We start from the raw sequence: 21,076 nt of genomic DNA, 5'->3' as shown, positions 1-21,076 counted from the left end.
GCCTGTGTTTCAGTCGTTTTGATTTAAGCTTTCTGAGAGGATAGCATTACCAGACACAAAAAAAAGAGAATTTGGCCCCAGTTATTGGCAGCTCTTTGCTATGTGCTGTTGCTTGGTTTAAAGAGTGAGATGTACAGGAATTGTGGATTTTCTTACACACATGGAATCTCTTTCCAAAGCTCCGAGTGTGCTTTTGTGGCTTTCTTCTGTAGAACACACCTGTATCAGAGCACTTAACTTGAGGAAATGGGGGCCCAGGGATTTAAGACACTGCTTTACAGCACCTCTGTGCTTTCTATTTCTATTCACTGAAACACTTAGAAAAGCAGCAGCCGCTGACTTGAGTGGGGTCAACAGGAAGCCTGTGTCAGATTCAGAAAACGAGCTGCAGATTTTGAGGAGCCACCCAGGACCTTTTCCACTAGCTGTACTCACTGTGTTCCCCTGGGTAGAGCTTTCTGCTCTTCCAGAAGATCTGTTTATTGTAACAAATGCATTTTATACTCTTCATTCAGCCTACTGTATGGTAGTTCCTTTGAGGACATGTGAACATGGATTTATCTTTACTAGTGTTCTTTGAGTTTTACATGGGCATTTACACTTCTGCTATACCAGACTGATATCTCTGTCTTGGAAGGTGTTGACATAAAAGTTATGGAATTAATTAGGTAAATATCAGTCCTTTGCCTAGTTTTTTCTAATCTGTTCCCAGCTCTACATGTGGAAAGGTATTGTGTTTGCCAGAAAACTTGGGCAAAACTGTAGGTGAAAGGAAGCTTCCCCTGCCCCCAATGCAACAAAAAAGTAAAAATCAACTTTATAATGGAAAGTGACTTAGATTTCCTCCAAGCCTTATTTTAGTTTGCTTTTCTGTTTTCATTTCAGAGTAAGTCCATTAATTTCAGTAGAATTAGTCTGATACATTACTGCAGTAACATCTGGAGATTCATGAGGTACCTCAGTAGACACCAAAAATTTTTATACAAATTACAGACAATCATGTAGATACTTGACTGTTGTTCTCTAATACTATGCAATACAATGTATTGGCAGGTGCTGTAAACGTCATGGCGTCCAACCCTGGTTATTACACTGAGTTGGTGGAAAAGTCCTTAGGAACCTGCACTTTAGCTACTGATGAAATTGAACGAGATTTACGTCGCTCCTTACCTGAGCATCCTGCTTTTCAAAGTGACACGGGAATTTCTGCACTCAGGAGAGTTCTTACAGCTTATGCGTACAGGAATCCCCAAATTGGATATTGTCAGGTACAACAGTTTTGAGACTCTTAGTGTTGGTTGTCTAAATATTAGCTCATGATGGCAGTATAGTGGCACCTTATAAAATCAATCACATAAATATGTAATGGTTTCTTGCTCAGTGGTTCACTTACTTTATTTCATCCCACTGTGTAACATGAGTTTTTACATTGTACTTGAATTTATTGATAAATGCTGTCATGTCCACTTCATATGTGCCTTTGCATTCTTACTATATTTTTAGCACTTAAAAATATTTTAAGTAGTTTGAATACTATGCTCTGTATTTAATAATACAGAGGTAAAAGTCTTACACTGGATACAGCTGTAGGTTATCCCAGCACTCTAAAAACGTGCTGTAAAGTGCTTTCAGAATACAAATTTTAACAAATGACAACAGTTGTGTTTTCACCATCTTTCCTCATAAATGCTTCTTTTCCTGTTTAAATGTTACAGGCAATGAATATTTTGACATCAGTACTTCTGCTCTATGCTAAAGAGGAGGAAGCATTCTGGCTTTTGGTTGCTGTGTGTGAAAGGATGCTACCCGATTATTTTAATCGTCGAATCATTGGTAACATCCGTCTGTCTTTTTATCTATCTAGAATTGAATGTAAATGATCATTCTTTAAGAACAAATGTAAGGAGTGAGCGGAAGGTGGAACAGTGGAGAGAAGCTGTTGCATTTGTTTCAGTACTTGCAGTAGAAAGTGGAAGTTACAGAGAGTGTCCCAAGGCTCCTTCTTAAGCAGGAGTGGATATGTTTTTAGATATTGTCATTACTCTAGGCATAACTACTCAGGAAGTAGCCAGTTAGACTATTATATTGTTCTTTTGGAATTATAACTGCAATTCATACTACTTATTTGAAACTTAGCCAGCTTAAATAAAGGAAAAAGAGTTACTCCAGGTCCAGATTTAGTCTTTGATCTCATACTCAGTACTTGCAGGTGTATATGCTAGAGGAAAATTGGATGTGAAGTTTCTCTCTAATTGCAGAGAAGGGTGTATTGGCTGACAGGAGAATCACTGGAAGTAGCCACGCACCCCCAAAAGTGCTAACACACTTTACAGCCTTCAGCAAGGCTCTGGACGATTGCATAGAGTACGTAGCTTCCAGCACAGGGAACGAAGCCTGTGTTCCATGCAGCTAGGCCTGTGTTTGCTTTTAGGACAAAGTTGCATTAGGACAGGGGCTTTATTTCTGGCCGATGCTCTGAGAAAAGTATGCTTCTCTGTATTAAGATTTGGGTGGTGGTTTTGTTATCCTTTCCCTGCAGGTGCCTTGGTAGATCAGGCAGTGTTTGAGGAGCTCATCAGAGTTCATCTGCCTCAGTTGACAGACCACATGTCGGACATGACTTTTTTCTCCTCGGTCTCTCTCTCCTGGTTCCTTACCCTTTTTATCAGCGTGCTGCCTATTGAAAGTGCAGTCAATGTGGTGGACTGTTTCTTCTATGATGGAATAAAGGCAATCTTGCAGCTGGGTCTCGCAGTGCTGGAATACAACATGGAGAAGTTGCTGACTTGTAAGGATGATGCAGAAGCAGTCACTGTTCTCAACAGGTATCAGTGTAACTGTTATTCTTAGGGGCTGCGTAGCAGCTACTATAATTACAAGTAGATAAGTAATTTTGGGGCAGCTGGGAAGACATTTGGTCAAGACTTCCAAAGGCTTCAGAGGAATCAAGTGTTCACCTGAGGCTGAAATTCTGGAAGGGGTGGCTGTAAAGTGTGCCTGGATCCTCTGAAAATCCCATCCTCCAATAAAGTTCTTCTAAAAGCATTGCCATTTTTTGTATTTTAAAGTAAAAGCAGTGTGTTTTTTGCCTGGAATTTATATCACTTATAGGAGGTGGCTTTCCTCAATCATGGGGTAATCTAGAGCACACTAAGACTGTTCCAAACTGTTTGGGCATTAACTTACTGACAACATATTCTACAGCTTGTTCTTGTGGTTTAAAAGGCTTCTGGCTCCTCTGTTGCTAAGGTCTTAAAATTGAAATAAGTCCAAAAAAAAAAAAAGCGATGAGGACAATCATGACGAGATGTTTGTTCTATATTAGCATTTTAAGAATAAATTCAAATATTCAACATAAAATGCATCTTAAATTGATGTACTGCAAGCAAAACTTGCACGGTTTTTGCTTCACTACTTACCTAAATTCTGTTGTTGCTGTGATTGTGTATTGTGGGTACTAAAACAACAAAGTGACTGTGCTATAGGAGTACCAAGTTATGACTATTAAGAACTGATAATAAGAATTTCCTTTTAGTGAGACTTTCAAGTGTTGCATGTTTGAATAGGGTAGGAGCTACAGAATTAGTGAGGAAAATGTAATTTTTATTATAAGAGACCATGCAGCCTGGTATTTATTGTAAAACCTAGCTGTACTCATTTAAATACTAACACTTAAAAAAACCTAACAGTAAGAGCATATTCACCCAGTTTAAATATATTAAAATTTAAAATCTAGAAGTGTAATGAAATTTTAAATTCATTAATTGATTTAATTTAATAATTAATAACAAACTGCTGTTTCTACTTGACACCCAAGATTTTGATGATTATTATGAACTCCTTTTGAACTTTTGCTTTCAACATTTTATCTGGCTGTAATACTTATGTTGCACAGTTAATCCAGCCTGCAGCATGCTGGTCTATTGAAAAAATGATTACAGTAGTTTGCCTCTTCTCAAGAAAAAGGAAGCTATCAGTCTGCAGATATATCTTCCTCGATGCTGGCAAAGGAATTGGCCAGCCTCCATAATGGATCTGTTTAAGCTGGTTATGTAGGTATGATGAATAGGTGCAGATCAGGCATGTCTTGATTTATGCATCTGAGGGAATTAAGACTGCCTCAGTCACAGTTCAGGACAAGCCTCTTTTCCTCTCTCCCAGTTATGTAGTACAACCTTACTAGGTGGATTAGAGGACCAGGGAAATGCTGAGTGGAAGGGACCTTGGCAAGTCTCTAGTCTAACTTCCCACTCAAAAGAGGATTACTGCTAGCACTAGATCACATCAACCATGGTATCGTCTAGCTGGGTCTTAAAAAAATCCCAAGGCTAGAAGCTCTACAACCTTCTCTGGATAGGTGGTTCCCACATTTGTTTATCTTTGTTACTATTACAGCATATTTGTGCTACTCATGCTGATATTCTTTGCTATTTCCCATTCTCTGCGCACTTTTTATTCAGTAGTTGCTAATGTTATTGTTCTGTTGTGATAAACTGGTTCCTACTGATTTCTCGTGTGTTTGCTTTGTGCAGATTTTTTGACAGTGTCACTAACAAAGACAGTCCTTTGCCTCCAGCTGTGCAGCAGGGCTCCAGCCTCAGCGATACAAAGAGTGACCATCCAAAAGTGGACATTACTGATCTGATCCGAGAGTCGAATGAAGTATGTGTTCTTGTGGGTATGTTTTCACATACCATGCAGTGTTTACATTGCATGGGCTACCTTAAAAATAGTGCAGCTGCATTGTACAAACCAGAGTAGAAAATCTGCCTAATTTTGTCTAGAAACTGGGCTCTGTATTTTGTTGAGCCTCACTGAAAACCTTACAGGTTATGGCATAGGTTTGTTTTTGTATTGGTTTGGTTTTTTAACTGCCTGGAAGTGCTTGCTGGGCTGTCCTGAGTGCTGTTCCATCATAGGTCATGTACTGCCATCCCTCATTTACTTTTTTAATATGTCAACTAAATGACAAAGTACAGCAGAAATGGTTCTTGCATTTACTAATTTGAGACTTATTACTGCACATTGCAGTAACATTTCATAACAACCTGTGCAGGAAACTGTGTACTTGAGTAGTTCATTGTATGGGTTTAATGACTGTTTAGAGATATGTTGGGTGAGAAAGACTAGTTATGATCTTTTAGCACTTTCTTCCAATTTGCAAGTTTGATTTCTGCAGTGTCTAACTTTGCAGCTCTGCACTGCGGAGGAAATAGGTCTAGATTCTCCTTCTAACTTTTGTTCTCAGATTTTCATGAGGCATTTCCTTCATTGGCATGATTTGTATCATGGTATTAATCCATTTGTAGATAGGTTTCTGCTCAGCCCACCTGAAGTGAAAGGCAAGTTGAGAGAAAAGATTTGTTCACATTTTGGTTTTTCTATTAGCTAGTTATTTTAAGCTATGTGATACTTTTTTTTTTTTTTTTACTTTACTGATTCTCAATCATATGTTTCTAGTGAAAGATCCCCAATACATCTCTTTTGGAAAAATGCCCTGGCCTCGACTCAGAAAAGATTAACTAGCTGTAATTTGTGTAATTTAGAACTGTCTCTTTTGATTTTTACTGAGAAGAGGGCTTTGCCTTTAGTGGGCTGAACAAAGACAGGAATCAGAAATGTAAGTTTTCTTGCAGTGTCTTTATAACGTTGGGCTATCAGTATTGTTTCACAAGATGTTATACTGAAGAGTCATGCTTGTAGAACACTTTAAGATTCTTGTAAGAATAGTTGCAAACTATTATGCGTCTTGTCATGGTGAGATCTCACAGTGAGGATGAATATTTGCAGAATAAAGAACAGAGATGATAAATAATGAAGTGCTCTATATTGCATTCTGAAGTGTAAGCTGAAGCTTTCCCAGAGATGGAATCATTACTGAAAGACAAAGCAAAAGAAACTCCCTTTCTTCTTCCCCTGGCTTTGCAGGCAGGTGCCTGGAGCAAAGCAATAGCCTCTGCCATGGTATGGCTTTTGAACATTGATTTGGGCAGATCCTTGAACCTGAATCTCCCACTTGCAAGTTGGCAGCCCTGTTCCTAGGCCCGTATCCCCATTTCTATCTCATAACCTGTTTTCTGGATGCAAATTTTTTTCTTCAGTTGAAACTGAATTTCTTCAGTGCTGATAAGTGTCACAACCCCTTGTTTGAGAACTGCTGATACAAAGTGAGAGTCAATTTCCTGCTTCCCATTTTGACCAGACAGTTTCAACACAATTCTGTTCTGCTGAAGGGTTTTATTTTCGTATCACTGTGGAAATAAAACAAATTTCAAAATGGGACGATTGCTGCAATGGGAAGTTGTCATTCTGCAGATAGATCTAGTTACAAATCATGAATAAGTGAACAGAGATGTTCTTTGTGATGCTGTTGCTTCGCATGGGTGTTCACAAGATAAGTGAGATTAAGTGAAAAGATATGGAGTTGAATTTTAAAATGATGTTCAGTTTCGTGCCTTTATGACTCAGGCACAAATGCCAGACTCATTCTTTGGCCGTCTAATCAGGTATGAAGAAGTCACGTTTAACTAGAGAATGAAAGAGCGTGTTACATTTTATCACATCACACTAATTCAGAATTAGATTATACATCTTGTTTATATTGTTGCTGAGGCCGTTGCACAATACCAGTGCCCAGAAGCCAGACCAGTGAATGAGTTATGATTCAGAGATGCAATTTCTCTCTGCTTCCTCTTTGTTCCAAGTCAGAACTAGGCTGGTCGTGGCCTTCACAGGAACATAGAAATACAGTTCTGGAAGAGAACTGCACAGGTCATCTAGTTCAGCTCCCTGTCCAGCATACCTCCTTGAAAAATGTCTAATGTTGTTAAAAAGAAAATCTGCAAATACTTTAGCCTATTGTAGGGTTTCTCTGTCATTGTCAGAAAATATCCAGTCTAGTTCCTCTTGGATGCTCATAAAGCACTGTTGAGGATAGGCAATTGCAGTTTTCTCTGCAATTCCTTGTTGCCATTAGGTGGTTGTTCATCATTTACCCTTTGAACTGTGATCTTTTCTTTTCTAGATTCAACACAACCAGTTCCTTTAACCTTTCCTCAGAGCTCATGTGCTTGGACTCTTTATGACTGTGGTGCAGTTTTTAATACCTAGTTTAAAGTACATTACTGAAAATGGGAACAAAACACACTGTTGAAAAACTTCTGAAAGTCCTGCCTAATTTGATCATTTATCCCTCAATTGTCCTCAGAGTTTGTTATTAGAACCAGTTGTGCACATGGTGCATGGTGATCGTGGTTAGGCCATGTCTTCCCGGTTGCATGTGTGGCTGCAGTGTCAAAAACCTTACAGAAGTAAAGATGTATCATATCCGCCGTTTCAGTTCTACAAACTAGACTGAATTTCCTCATAGGAGGAAATTAAATTAATTTGACATGATTGTGATAAAGAATGTTGACCTGTTTTGATTTATCATATCTGTTTCTATTTAGATTTTACTTGTTTAATGATTTGTTCCATCATTTCTCTGGGAATTTAGTTCTAGTTTTTGCCCACTATCCTGCTTTTCTTTAAAGGTAAATATATTTATTCTACTGCAATGCTCAGACACCTTCCCTGTCCTTCAGAAATTCCAGAGGTAGCTAAGAACAGTTCAGAAATTACTTCAGCTGATTTCTGAAGTTCACTAGAGTGAACTTCGACACCTAACAACAGGCGTATCTTAGACTCTGCTACCCTGCAGTAGTAGTCACTGTGTGATAGCAGAGTTGGATATAGAGCTGACACACAGTAAAATCCCTTCGTTTGTCTTCCCACACAGTGAACTGCTCCAGTTTCTTCTTTCTCCATCACTCTTTAAAACACCTGCCCTTTTAAAAGTCACACTGTTTAGGGGGAATGTTAGTGCTCTAATAAATGATTTTTTGCTGAGAGTTTTTGGAGTCTTCCTTTGTGTCCATACTTGTATTGTGCTTAGATGCAAGAAAGACAAAAATATCTGCTTAGATGTGTGTAGCAACAGTTGATTTAATGGAACAATGCTTTTCTTCTTAGAGATACGGCGATATTCAATATGAGGATGTTGAGAGCATGCGCTGCAGGAACAGGCTTTATGTGATCCAGACGTTAGAAGCTACGACCAAGCAGAATGTGGTGAGTGACTTGGAAGAGCTAAACCCTTCCCTCTGGTAATATTTGTTCCGTTTTGGAAAATTCTGAGAAGAGCTACATTTTCCAAAGCCAAATATATGATTTTATATGCTGTAATCCCTCTTGTCTGCAGGGTGTCTGTTAACTGAGGTTTTGCCTGTGATGTTTTCAGTCTGTGAATCACAGCATGACCTTCTGGTCTCATTACAAGTAACACCATTGCAGAGGCTTCTAAAGGCTGGCATATCTCTGATGCTTTGCATTTATTGGAACAGGCTGACCTATATTTCTATCTGCTGTTGTTAATTGTTAATCATTTCTCGTAGAGGCATAGAGCACTGTAAAATGTGCACAGTGCTACAGTAAAACAATTAATCACCTGCATTTTTACTTTTGGGAAGCAATCCCAAATGTCACTGAAGAGATTATTGTACTGTGTTCAACAAGGGTTGCTTTTTGTTTGGGGTGTGTGTGGATGTCCAGTCGTGTGTGCATGGTGTGGTACCTCTTCAGCTGTCAATACCATCCTTCAAGTTCAGACTCTTGAATGATGGTGGAGGTTGCAAGGTGCTTCCTTTGCCTGTTTTCTTCAGTGGCTCATTTCCAATAACTGATGACAATACTAGTCTATTTAACAAGCAGTGCTTCTTTCTGTAGTAAACGTGGCTTGTAGCGACTGATGCTAAATGCTGTTGGTTGTGCTAAGATGATAACTGTTGTATTTCATTTTACAAAACATATATACTGTGAAGATGGAACCTGGTCTTGTAGCTAACTTTGTTTTAAAAAGCTGTGAACATTTTTTTTTTCCCTTAAATTTAAAAAATGAGGAATCAGCTTCACTGTTGAGAATTGAACACGCATTTGGCCATTATAAAGGAAGCTATATGTTATATCATTATAGATAATTGAGTTTTATGTCCTGGGTTTCATAGTGTAGGCTCCATGTATGCAAGTAATGTGACTAGCTTTAAGCTTCCTTTTTTTGGGAGAAATTATTTCTTTCAGTCTATAATAGGGGGTTGGACTAGATGACCTTTAAAGGTCCCTTCCAACCCAAACCATTTGGTGATTCTATAATCTTCTGATTGCTTTTAAGAAGAAGTTCTGTTCTTACTCCTAATTGTAACATGCCAAAACCTGGAATATTCAAACAGTGTCTTTTAATCTAAGGTTAAGTCTCCCATAACTTAATCCTACAGGCTTATTCCAAGGAGGGAAGGCTCATTAATTAATTTTCTCTTAATTTTGTTCCAGCTACGTGTTGTGTCCCAGGATGTAAAATTCAGTCCTGGTGATCTTGAAGAGCTTTATGAGTTATTCAAGGTAACGTGCCATTTTCCTCACTTACCAAGCACCCATCTTAATGGTGGACTGTGTTATAGGTATGAAACAGTTTTAACAAATTGAGGTAAAAGCTAGATTCAACATATGTTTTACATGTCAGCTTTAAATCAAATTACATAACTTCCCACATCTTTCACTCAGAGAGAGTTGTTGTTTCAGAAAATCTAACATTTTATCTTTCCTTTGCAGAAGGAGCACTTTCTTTCCTGTTATTGGAACGTAAATAGTCCTGTCTTGCAACATCATGATGCCAGTCTGCCATATCTTGACCAGTATCGGATTGATTGCCAGCAATTCAGGGTTCTCTGTCACCTCTTGAGCCCCTGGTCACACTGTGCAAACAGAGACTCGCTTGCATTGTGGACATTCAGACTGATGGATGAGAGCTCTGATTGTCTGATAAACTTCAAACAATTTGCCTGTGTTTTTGGTATGAGAACAACACATATGTAGCACATTCACAAGGGAACTCCCATCTTGGGAATAGTCCTGGAGTATATCGCCTTCCCTATACTTTATAAAGAGCCTAAGGAGACTAGCCTCTTAACTTAGGATCAAATAGTCTGATTTTTATCATGTGACATTAAATGCAAAGACTATTTAAATGGCAAGCCAAATGCTCAAAGTACATTTATAAGCTTGAGAGTGGGAGCTACACTATTTAGTGAATTATAAAGGCTTGAAGTTACGGAACTGTGCTTTCATTTTCTTGTCTGTATTTCACCATAAAGTAGCTAACACAAGGCTTTACAAACTAGTAACTTTCCGGAGGTGTTAATCCCCTGGAGAATAGCCTGCTATTTGAGATTAAATTTAAACATGACTTTACCATCAAAATGTCAGAAAGTTAGGAAATGATATGATCTCATTGCCCAGCCTGTTTGGTTGATGATAAATGCTTCCTCATACTAAGCCATCTCATACACAGATCGTGCAAGATGACCAATGCCTTATATCTCTGGGGAACTGAAAGTTTTCTTGACTTACTACTCTGTTCCTTTCGTCTTGTTTTCAAAGCGACATTGTTCAGGAAACAAACATTTAAGGGAAAATGCTGAGAAGACATTATTTCTTTGGTGCTGTGGTTTCATTTTAGTAAGTCAGAGACATTATTAGTGTGCTTTCCTCAGTGTAGGCAAAGCCCAGGCTCAGCTGCAGGTGATACTGCTTTCCTTAAGGCAGTATCTAATCCTGTCTAATTATACTCCATGTAAGGTAGGACACATGTGCAGTTCCAACCTCCCTGGGTTGTATTTGTTTAGGTTAAGAGGGTGTTTTTTAAAGTTTGGTCCAGTTGAACAGACTGTCTTGCCTCTTTCCTCTAACAGATACCATGTATAACGGAAGTTTCACTGACAAACTCAAGCTTCTTTTTAAGTTGCACATCCCTCCAGGTAGGTGAGAGGTGGTGGCATTTGGGGAGGCCTGTTCCTGGCTTTTATCATCTTTGCATGTTTTTTTTTCTTAGCTTTACTTTTCTTCCTACTGTCACCAGTCCTGGCTACAGTACAGTCCCATAACTATAATACAGATCTTCCATAGTGATGTATTCTTTGGAAGGACTTAATCTGCTCCAGCACAATTTCTCTTGATAGGGACCATTTGTCTGTACAAAGCTTTTGGTTTTTATCACTGCTTTGGGTAATGCTTGGGAGCCCTAAACCCACTTCATTTATTTATTGCAGCTTTTACTGAAGTAGAATCTCTAAGCCCTTCCAAAGGTGGTGATCTTTCAAAAGAAGAACTAATCCACTTCAGCCAACTCAGTGGTAAGCTCCAGAGTGTGAGGCTTTGCCTGCAGAATATTAGAAGGAATCTATTCATTATCTCTTGGTGAAAAATGGGGAGCGCTTTTCTGAAAACTAGTAACTGGAAATAGGGGAATTGCATGGAAATAGGGGAGTGTATTTATTTGGTCAGCATTTTTCAGCATAGTAGGCAACCTGTTGCAGTGGTTGTTGAAGCGATGGCCATTTCACTTTTGCATTCAAGGCATAAAGGAATGATATTTCGTGCCTCAAGAAATAAAATATCCAAATCCATAATTATTTTGGGGCACATGCACAAGTGTTTCAAAATCCTTTGTTTCCATTTCAAACCAAGTAAGCTGAAAAAAGTTTTGTGGAGTCTATGGAGTTGATAAAATATTCTGTTTGGAAAGCTGTGCAGTTTTACTTCTTTGGAAGACATCCCTTTTGGTTTTTAAAAATCCAGAAGTACCTTGTCTGTAATATATGGGTACTGTTCTCACCACTGTTTAAGAAATGGGTCGTGAACATCATGAAGATTATTTGCTTGATATAACTGATGGCAGTTTCTTTTGTGATCTCCAGCCTCATGGTGGCTTCTATTTTTATAGTAAGTATACAGATCTTACCATGTGGTTTCTTCTTGGCCTAACCTGTTATGAGAACACAGGGGTTGGTTAGGGTCTTGCTCCTTTAGGCAGGAATTTTTGATAAAAGGAAATGAACCATTGGTCCTCCTTTCTCAAAGAAATAACTTTTTCTTCTTCTCGTAAATTGTAGTTTCATCTGTTGGGGATAGTCTTGAAAGTGATTCTTTGAAGAGCAGCCCAGAAAAAGGTAAAGAATCCTGGAGACACATTTGGTAACTGTGTGTCTTTTGGGGGAGTAGAGCTGGGAAATGGTGTGGTGACAAAGTATACTGCCTAACGTCATCTCTAGTGTAGTGCTAACGCTATATCCACTTCTATAAGTATAGTCCTGGGCTGCGAGAGGGTAATGAAAACTCTGATCCTTTTTAGTCCTTGGCCCCACTGCTCTGTTGAGAAGGAATGACATTGAGGATGCCTGTTCTTCAGCTTATCATCCCTCATAGGAAGCTCTTAGTTCTTGTTTGTTCACTTCTTTTTTTGTTTTCTCTTTTTTTTTTTTTTTTTCTTTTTGTCAAGTAGGGAAGGGGAAGGTTGATATTCAGGCATATCTGAAGCAATGGCAAGATGAACTTCTTAAAAAAGAAGAAAACATCAAGGATTTGCCAAGAATGAATCAGGTAAAGTCTGTCTGAATCTTATTTAAGTCTATTTTTGACTGTTGTGTATCCTTTAAGTTCTGTTAGTAGTTTTCTAAAGGATTTGTAGGATCCCTTAAATTTCAGACCTTCACATTAATCATTAGACTGTGGGGTTTTTTTAAACTGCTGTAACTGTGAGCTTATGAAGAGAGGGACTTTCAGACACACTTAGTTTATCAGGGCTGGTCCCCACCCATGTTGTCATTAGAGCAGTTGTACCAGGTGCCCAGCAGCAGCAGGCACTGGATTGAGGTCACAATGTGTGGTGAAACAGGACGGTTGTGTTCTGTTCTCTGACTAGTCTCCTCTGTATCTCTCTGTAGTCTCAGTTCATCCAGTTCTCAAAAACTCTGTACAATCTGTTCCATGGGGATCCTGAGGAGGAACTGTTATATCGGGCTATAGCGGTGGTTACCAGCCTCCTGCTGAAAATGGAAGAAGTTGGGAGAAGGCTGCAGAGTCCCACATCACCAGTCAAAGGTCCAGTTGCCATTACGGAGGTGCCTGCTGAAATCCCCAGGAAAGGGCAGGAGGAAAGCAGCTCTGAGCAGACTGAAGGCAGCAGAGCACAGAGTTTGAGAGGGAACCATGAATGGTCTTTTGCCTTTGAACAGATTCTGGCGTCCTTATTAAATGAGCCAGCCTTTGTCAGATTTTTTGAGAAACCTCATGACATAAAAGTTAAAATAGAGAGTGCTAAAAATTTACAACTTAAGGCGAGAATCAGAGTGTAATTTTCTTTACCTTTGACTCTAAATTAACCACATAAAGCACTTACAAATGAAGGTTGTTACTATGGAATTTGAGTCTGGTGTTTACATAGGGAATGGAGTTTGAAGAGTTAGCTTTAAATATCAGATTACTGGTATGTAATGTAAATAAAAATAGTTTGAAGCACAATCACTTTCTTGCATTGTTCATAAGTTTCACTCCAAAAAAAAGGACTGAATAATAAACTGTCTTTACCATGTTATTAAAATATGCAACATTGCTTGGAAATACTGGATGTGACCTGTTGCAAACCTATCGAATGACAGCTGTTACAGTGTGTGCTCTCCAGGTTCATTTCTATTACTGTGATGAAAGGAGTGACTTCCAGCTGTTTTCACTTAAAAAGAGTATTGACAGCTTAGAGGTTGTCTTCCAGGTTAGTTTAATTAGTTATTTCCAAACTTGCATGTAGACTGGGATCAAAGTGGTGTCAAGACTAAGAATAGAGGCTGTGGTAGGCACAAGAGCACGAGATTAGGGAAGGCAGTTGTCTTGCTCTCAATTCCTCTGCTTTGGTGTTACCAGTGGTCCTGGACTCTTGCAGATTACAGCCCCTTGTTGGCAGTTTGCAGACTGCATTCTCCCAGCCCAAGTCTCAGTTTTTGCAACAAACACCTGGTTTCCTGCTTTTCTAGCTCAGCCTGTACATGAGTTCTCTCTCCCGTTTTCCTACCAAACATCCTACAATACCGATGAAAAGGATGGAAGCTTGTTTGGTCATCCAGGCTGCACACAGATGCAAAAGCTAGTACAGATTGTTGAGATCAAGGGAAAGCAGTGGCTAAATCTGTCTGATCATGTGGTGGTTGTCATTCATCTTGCAAGAGGAGCCATTGTTGGCTTCTTAGGAGCATGTTGATGAAATGTAGGTTTTTTTGTGTCTGGAAAGCCCAAGCACAGACCATCTTTAGCTGCTTCATAGTTAGCTGAATGCTGGCTATTGAACAGCTAGGGACAGATTGCAGTTGCTCCTTTGCCTACCCTGAGTCCATACCTCAACCTAGTAATTATTGTTTCTTAACTATAGTGCTCTGGATTATTGCTGCTGTAATATTTTCTATCTGCCAGGATTCATGGCAACAAGAAAATCCTCTGGAATCTGACTTGAAATTTTTAATATATAAAAAAATGATACAGTAAAGATCCTGTGGAGGCAAGCTCTGCCAGTGTTAATGCTGATAAATGTTACTTGAACCTGCAGTAGCTGGTGCTAGAATGGGTTTAGAGAAGGAGGGGAAGAGCTTGTATTTTAACAGCAACAAAAAAGTAAACAGGGACTCTGCTAAACTAGTTTAAAATGGCTGTTTCTAAAGCCTGTGTGACAATCTTTCTCTGCAGAGCAGCATTATTTTTGTACTGTGCATGTTTTTTGTAAAGAAGCAGAATGGGGATGGTATCATTCAATGACACTTCTTGCAATACTAACATGAATAAAGAACAAAATGAAATTCTGACTTGTGTTACAAGCACTTGGTGAAATACCATCATTGCAATCGGTGTTAAAGTTCCCATGCTGCTTCTAAAAAATACAGTTTTGATCAGGAGCAATGAATTTATGAATTATTTCTTCTATTCTCCCCCATACTCTCAGGTATTATTGTAAAATAAAGTTTTATTGAATGAACAGTAACTCCAAAAACTATATATGTAAGAAATGAAGCTTTTTTTCAGAAGCCTTCACAAAGTAGTTACACTTGATAGAATATAATACTGATTTGTATTTTTATGTGTAAAATATAAAAACTAATTCATCCATTCATACGGATGTGTTTCTGAGGCAAAGTAGGGCAACACTGTGTTACTTTTAAAGTGTATTTACTCACTGTTTTCCTAATGTTGTTTTAGTAATACAGAGCAGATGATGTAGTTCTAGTCCGGGACGTACTCAGATAAGGTTTGCTCAGTGAGTAATTCTTCTGCAAATAGCTGTACCGAAATTAATGGAGCCCCATGAAAATAGATGCAGCTGCCCATCCGAAAAGCTTTTGCAGGTTTATGATGGATTATTGTTCATTTCAAGAAGCAGTCAAAGCTATGAACTATTTGCTAAGCAGGGTAGCACAGAGATATGAAAGTCTCAACCAAAAAATGTCATTGAGTTTTGAGAGCCAAGATGTTAAGATCTAAGTACAGAAGACTGTACTGAAGGAACCTGCAAAATACAATAGCCTTGTGACATTACTTGAGCACCTTTGAAAAACACTATTTTCTATTAGTTTATTTATATAGTTTATTTCAATTCAATCCAAGAGACTGTAGGGCCATTAGCAATTATGTAGTAGCTCATGTCAGCTATCATATCTGTGTATAAAGAGAGATTACCAGCATATATATGTATATAAAAAAATAGATTTTAAGGTGAGAAGTTAGGATATATAGGGGAAGACTAGCTTTTAGTAACCGCATGGATTTTCTGTTCAATTTGTTTCTGTTTTTTTCCAAAAAGGGTGATGTCTTTAAATCATTCCTGTAATACACGTGCGGGTTGATCCAGCAGGAGTAGTCAGAGTGGCCGGGCATCCAGCCTCAGCAGGCCCGAGGCCGGAGCAAGGTCACTCCCAGCAGGCTGGCGGTGCTCAGGCAACTGCCCAACTGGCAGGTTCTTCTTTCGGAGCTGTGGATCAGGGGCTGACCCTCGGGGGAGAGCAGGATGTAGCAAATGCCAGCGTGGCCCAGAAGTGCATTTGCTGGGCTGCTTCCACAGTGTGCCATAACACTGAGGGACACTTGTGCTTTGCTTGTGACAGGGTAACTCTGGAGTCAGGGTCTAGCTCCTTCCCTTCCTGCTGTGGAGGTCGGCTGGCTAACAGATACGTGCAGGGTCAGCTGGGATGGGGGGAGCTGGAGCAATAGAAGCTCTTACCCTCTCTTCAGTCCCTAAGGGTGATGCCTTGACTTTAAAGCCCTGGGGCCTTATCTGGGGACAGAGATCGCCATGCGATACAGCTTTTTGGCCATCTGAAGTTCTTGGTGATGCAAAGATGAACCCCGATGGCCATCGCGTTGCATTGGGACGCTGCGGGTGTGCACACTTCTGTTGCAGAGCATCAGCTGCCCCGTGTAGCTGGGAATTCAGCAGAAGTGCTCGCAAGAGGTCTGGCAGTTGCACAGCGTCTGACCCAGAATTACTCAGCTACTCCCCAAGCGGGGGACTTTCCATTCAAATTGTAACGGAAGTTTTTAGAGGTGTTTTTGAACTTTGAACAGTTCATTCACAAACAGGAAGCAGCGTGGTTAAGTGAGTACTGATGTGTCACTTCACGTATCTGTTCTTTTTTTTTTCTATAACAATTTTCATGAAGTTATCTGTCTTTATTTTTTTGGTTCAGTCATAAGAACTAAATGAATGTGCATCATTCAGTACAAACTAGACAGTTGTAGGTAGGAGATTGCTGAAACTAGTGATGCTGTTTATACAGTTTTAAAATTGCACTACCTGCTGCCGTGTCACCAGTGTGACTTGGCAGCTATGCCATGGTTATTTACCCCAAAACATTCTCGGTGGCTGTTAGCGTTCACTGCACAGTCCCTTCTAGTGGCTAGGCCATTATTATTGTCACTGTGCACATAAGATGCCTTTTGTCCAACGTAACCCTTAGCCCAGGGGGACGGCCGGCAGAGCTGCGATGCTCCCTCTCTCTTGCAACACGGCGCGTGCTCGGGGAGCCTGTGGCCATTCCCCACGCTCCCAGAGAATGGCAGCAGCCCCTGCCACCCTGAGGAGCTGGCTGCTCGACCTTGCTGTGTGCTCAGTTCAGGGCTGTGAGAACATGTGAGGGGAGGGAATAGCTCAACAAAGGTACAAGCCCTTTCTGCCATGGGGGAGAACTGCTTCTAATTCAACCAGTAGCATTTCCCAGGACATGGAAATGGTCACTGCCATGTGATTTAGAAAAAGCACTCTGTGTTTCCATCCATTCCTAAAACAAGCCACTTGTTCATCACGCTAATGGCTAGGTAAGAATGTATTTTAGAAGAGTTTGCTACCATAGAGACTAAGAAATAGCTGTGTGTTGATTTTTTGTTTTTGCAGTTGTTATCTGGACTAAAACATAAAGAAATATTCCAATTTGTTTCCAGAAAAATAGGCTACGTTGTCTTTTTTGCTATAGCTTTGTCACTTTACCAAGAAGGCAACACGTGTTTCTGTTGGCAGGGTGGCTTTTTATACAATGTGTTGTATGCAGAAGTACTGTAAGACAAATGGGGTGTGAAATAAAAATGTGTTTCACTTAAGAAAAAAAAAAAATCTGTGTTTGAGGCACTATTATTTCTCATGATGGACTGTTTCAGAAGTTCCTTCAAGAGCACTGGTCGTGTTAAAGCTATGTTTAGCCACTGCTTTTCAAAGCAAGGACCAAGCCAAAAACTATGCTAGGATGACAACCTCACCAGAAGTGGGGGAAAAATGAAGAGGAGACCCAGATTTTGAAGCCCAGGACTAGTTTAGCCTTGCATACAGCCTGGGCTTGCTTCGGTGCCCAGTGGGCAAGTGAGTTAGCCCAGGAACGGTACTGTTACGTGGGTTTTGCATCCAAATTAAACCATTTACTGTGTACAGACTTGTCTACACTGACTCTGAGGCCTTGTTCTAATTTAGCAACGCGCCCCTATTGCTTCTGGCACTGGCCTTGGAAATCCCCATCTCCATCTTGAGCCCCATCTCTGCAGCTGTTTATACACACGCATATGCGACGGCTGCTGCTCTTGTGCCTCCTGTGGAGCAGGGAGCAGATTGTGATCCCCATCAGACCCATACCACCCAGGGAATAACAACAGCACATACTATGTAAGAGGTCTTACAAGTATTATTTTATTTCTTCTTTTTTTTTTTCCTTTTTTTTTTTTAAAATACTATGTACAATCTGTTTAAAGCTTGTCAAAATGCATGGGCTCCCACTCAATGGAGCTGTGCAGGGACATAGATTCAAGACAAGAATAAAATCTTTACTGTTCATCTTCATAAGACACTTTCTTTTTCCCATTACAAAATACTTTTAAGAATAGTAACATTTATAAATGTATCTATATTCGACATCATATAAAATAAACCAAGATTTATACTCAATTCTAATATTTTTTCTTATTTTCTTTTTTTTTTCTTTTTTTACATGAAGTATATACAATATATACAGTAACTTTTCACTGTGTTTGTCAAACCAGCCTGATTATACCCACCAGGCTTTAGCTTATATGTACAAATATGCTAAAAGTGCAAGACTTAATTAAAGCTGCCTGTGTTTTCAGAGGTCTGGAATTGTGTGGCCTATATATACATTTTTATATATAGATATACACATACATACACATATATGTATATTAAAAATACATATATCTGTATATCTATATATATATAGAGAGAGATATATAGTATATAGGTGCTTGTGTACTAGAAAGCCTCAGAACATTAATGACTAATAGATTGACACCGACCCTGGAGCCCAACCCTGGTGCAGGCGGCATCAGTCATGTTCCTTCTGCTTGTCACCACAGGTCACACTTGTGTTCCCTCATAAGCACCCAGGGGTGTGTGAACCAAACCCACCAGCAACTCTCAATTCCAAATGGGTCCCAAAAACACAGGTCATAGCTAACACCGAGGTAAACAAATACAAATCAACCTGAATAAAGAGATTTAGTTATTCATATATTTTTTGAGAGTGAGTGACAATATAAGGCAAAAATCCCATGGCCCTGACTCAGCCTTCCCCCAGCCCGGAGGCAGACCCAGCAGGGACCAAGCAAGCCCCAAAAGGGGGCTGTGGGATTTTGTCCTTTGGAGCATGTCTGGAAAACACGGCTCTACCCGCGAGGCAGCGCCCGGGACGCCAGCAGCCGGGCTGGCGCCTGGGATGGACACTGGCAATAAAGGGGGAATCGGGCACGTAATAAAGTGCGTTTTATGTCTCTTGTTTTAGCAAGGCCAATCTAACATGTAAACATCCTTGCCACCCTCCTGTGCTCCTTGCTGAGAGGCTGTGAGCGGGGGGTGGCAGTGCCACCCCCTCCCAGCCCTCCCGTGGAGCCCAGTGCTGCCATCAGAAGGGCTGTGCCCATGGCACAGCCCCGTCCGGCACACCCACCGCCCCCCCCACCTCCCCAATCCCTTCCCAAACCTCTTCTGTTGGACTTGCTTTCAAAGCCACAGCAATGCCAGAGAACTACTCTGCCTTGGCTACCTCCCTACCAAGACCCATTAAAAAAATAAAAAGCCCCTGACCCAACCATCACCATGGCTGAGATACATTTGATTGACACCTGTCATGTCTGGGCTCATGTACAGTGATGGGACACTGCAGAACAGCCACGGTGGTGTGTTGGGGCGATGCAGGTTTAACAGGCAAGATAGGAAAATGCAAGGCCTTTCCCTCCTGCCAGCCACACCGGGCCACAAATTGTGTACAATAGCAGAGCCCTAACATAAATGGGTGTGTTTGCCCCCCTCCCCACCCCACCACTAACATTATGTGCTAAGGTTAGGGGGGGAAAAAAAAAACCCAAAACAAACAACTCCCCAAAAATACAGCAACCCCTCCTGCCACAACCTCGTGAGCAACCCTACTGTCTTGGGATGGGGAGACCCTAAAAGTAATAGTGCTTTAAAAAAAAAAAATAAATAAACAAAAAATTTCCTATGTGAAAGGCTCCGTGCTGGGCCTTGCTGCAGCCCCTCCTGTGCCTCTGCAGCACAAACCGCCCAGGGCAGGGAAGACCCCCCCTGCTCGCCCCAGGACTTGGGCTCTAAGAGCCAGGGCGTTGGGGCTGTTATTTCAGCTCCGGACTGCACTGCCAAGGCTGGTGCTCCACGTCCCACTCCCACAGCGAGGTGGCTCCAGCCCATGGCTCTGCTGCAGCCTCAGTTACCTGTAGGGGTTTGAAACAGGGGGTGCCCAGTTCAGGCTGTGCCCAAGAGCAGCTGCGCAGCCACCCCTGTGCCCGCGGGCCAGCTGGGCCCGGCTGCACTAGCAAGGCACTAGCCACCATACTGTAAGCCCAGGCCTAAGGCTGCCTGGCACCTCCGTGGCTGCATGCTATGGCCCAGTGTGCTCCCCAAACACTTCTGGGGGCTGGGAGGCTGCACCTCCCCTCCGTCTGCTCTGCACCCTGCACTCTATCACCGCTGGCACCCCTGGGAGGGGTGTGCCCAAACGCCCCAGCCAAAGCCAACCCCTGCGAGGCGCTTGCCAAGGGAGGGACCCCATGGAAAGCCGGGGGCTCACACAGCTTTTGTTCACATGCCCACCCCTGCCCTGGCCAGAACATCAAAGCAGCCCAGGGCCTTGCACCAGCCCCACAAAAGCTCCCGGCTGCTGTGGGTGCACCCTGCTCCGGCAGCCCGGGCCCCCCCCCCCCCACGGGCAATGTGGCACATCAAAACCCCATCCCCTTCCCCAGGAAAAACCCGGCGGGTGGGAAACAGCCCCTCGTGAGCCGGGGCACAGCCGGGCGGGCGGTGAGGCACGCTGCGCCTCGCCAGGCAGCGGGACGGCTGCAGCCAAAGCTGTCTGGGGCAGCTCTGTCCTGCTCCCCGTTTCGTTCCTGAGCTCTCCGGGAAACTCAGGCTGCTGCAGTCAGGCTGAAACAGTCAGGTTTTTTTTCTGCCCCCCGTGCTACCGAGCCCACACGCTCATGCCTGGACCCAAAGCTAAGGAAATCATCCCAGTGCTGCAGCGCAGAAAAGGTGTGTGGCTGGTGGGGGAAAGCAAGCTGGCTAGCTAGATCTACAGCATTAGCTATCTCTAGCTGTAGATATATGTATCATTAGCTACACCTATTCTTTTTGCATGCTAACTTTCCCACTTGCCCCCTTTTCCTG

At 41.5% G+C, this 21,076-nt stretch overlaps 1 protein-coding gene across 6 annotated transcripts in view; it reads left to right on the top strand.

Moving 5' to 3' along the window:
- TBC1D8B (TBC1 domain family member 8B) overlaps positions 1–13,389 on the top strand; it is a 38,652-nt gene extending 25,263 nt beyond the window's left edge. For 2 of the 6 annotated variants that reach the window (XM_074835168.1, XM_074835171.1), the window contains exons 10-21: positions 1,054–1,268; positions 1,716–1,833; positions 2,540–2,825; positions 4,533–4,662; positions 8,011–8,109; positions 9,364–9,432; positions 9,643–9,883; positions 10,782–10,847; positions 11,139–11,222; positions 11,982–12,038; positions 12,368–12,468; positions 12,813–13,389. In XM_074835168.1, the coding sequence (XP_074691269.1) occupies positions 1,054–1,268; positions 1,716–1,833; positions 2,540–2,825; positions 4,533–4,662; positions 8,011–8,109; positions 9,364–9,432; positions 9,643–9,883; positions 10,782–10,847; positions 11,139–11,222; positions 11,982–12,038; positions 12,368–12,468; positions 12,813–13,223 (1,877 nt within the window). In that variant the 3' untranslated portion in view covers positions 13,224–13,389. Of the gene's footprint in view, positions 1–1,053; positions 1,269–1,715; positions 1,834–2,539; positions 2,826–4,532; positions 4,679–8,010; positions 8,110–9,363; positions 9,433–9,642; positions 9,884–10,781; positions 10,848–11,138; positions 11,223–11,981; positions 12,039–12,367; positions 12,469–12,812 lie in introns of those variants that run through there. The other 4 variants (XM_074835169.1, XM_074835170.1, XR_012624594.1 and 1 more) reach the window with 4 other exon arrangements.
- The last annotated feature ends 7,687 nt before the right edge of the window (positions 13,390–21,076 follow it).

The sequence above is a fragment of the Strix aluco genome, chromosome 10, assembly GCF_031877795.1.
Source record: "Strix aluco isolate bStrAlu1 chromosome 10, bStrAlu1.hap1, whole genome shotgun sequence".
Classification (NCBI taxonomy): Eukaryota; Metazoa; Chordata; class Aves; order Strigiformes; family Strigidae; genus Strix; species Strix aluco.
Note: the sequence above shows the minus strand (reverse complement) of the source record. Positions and strands in the feature narration are given on the sequence as shown.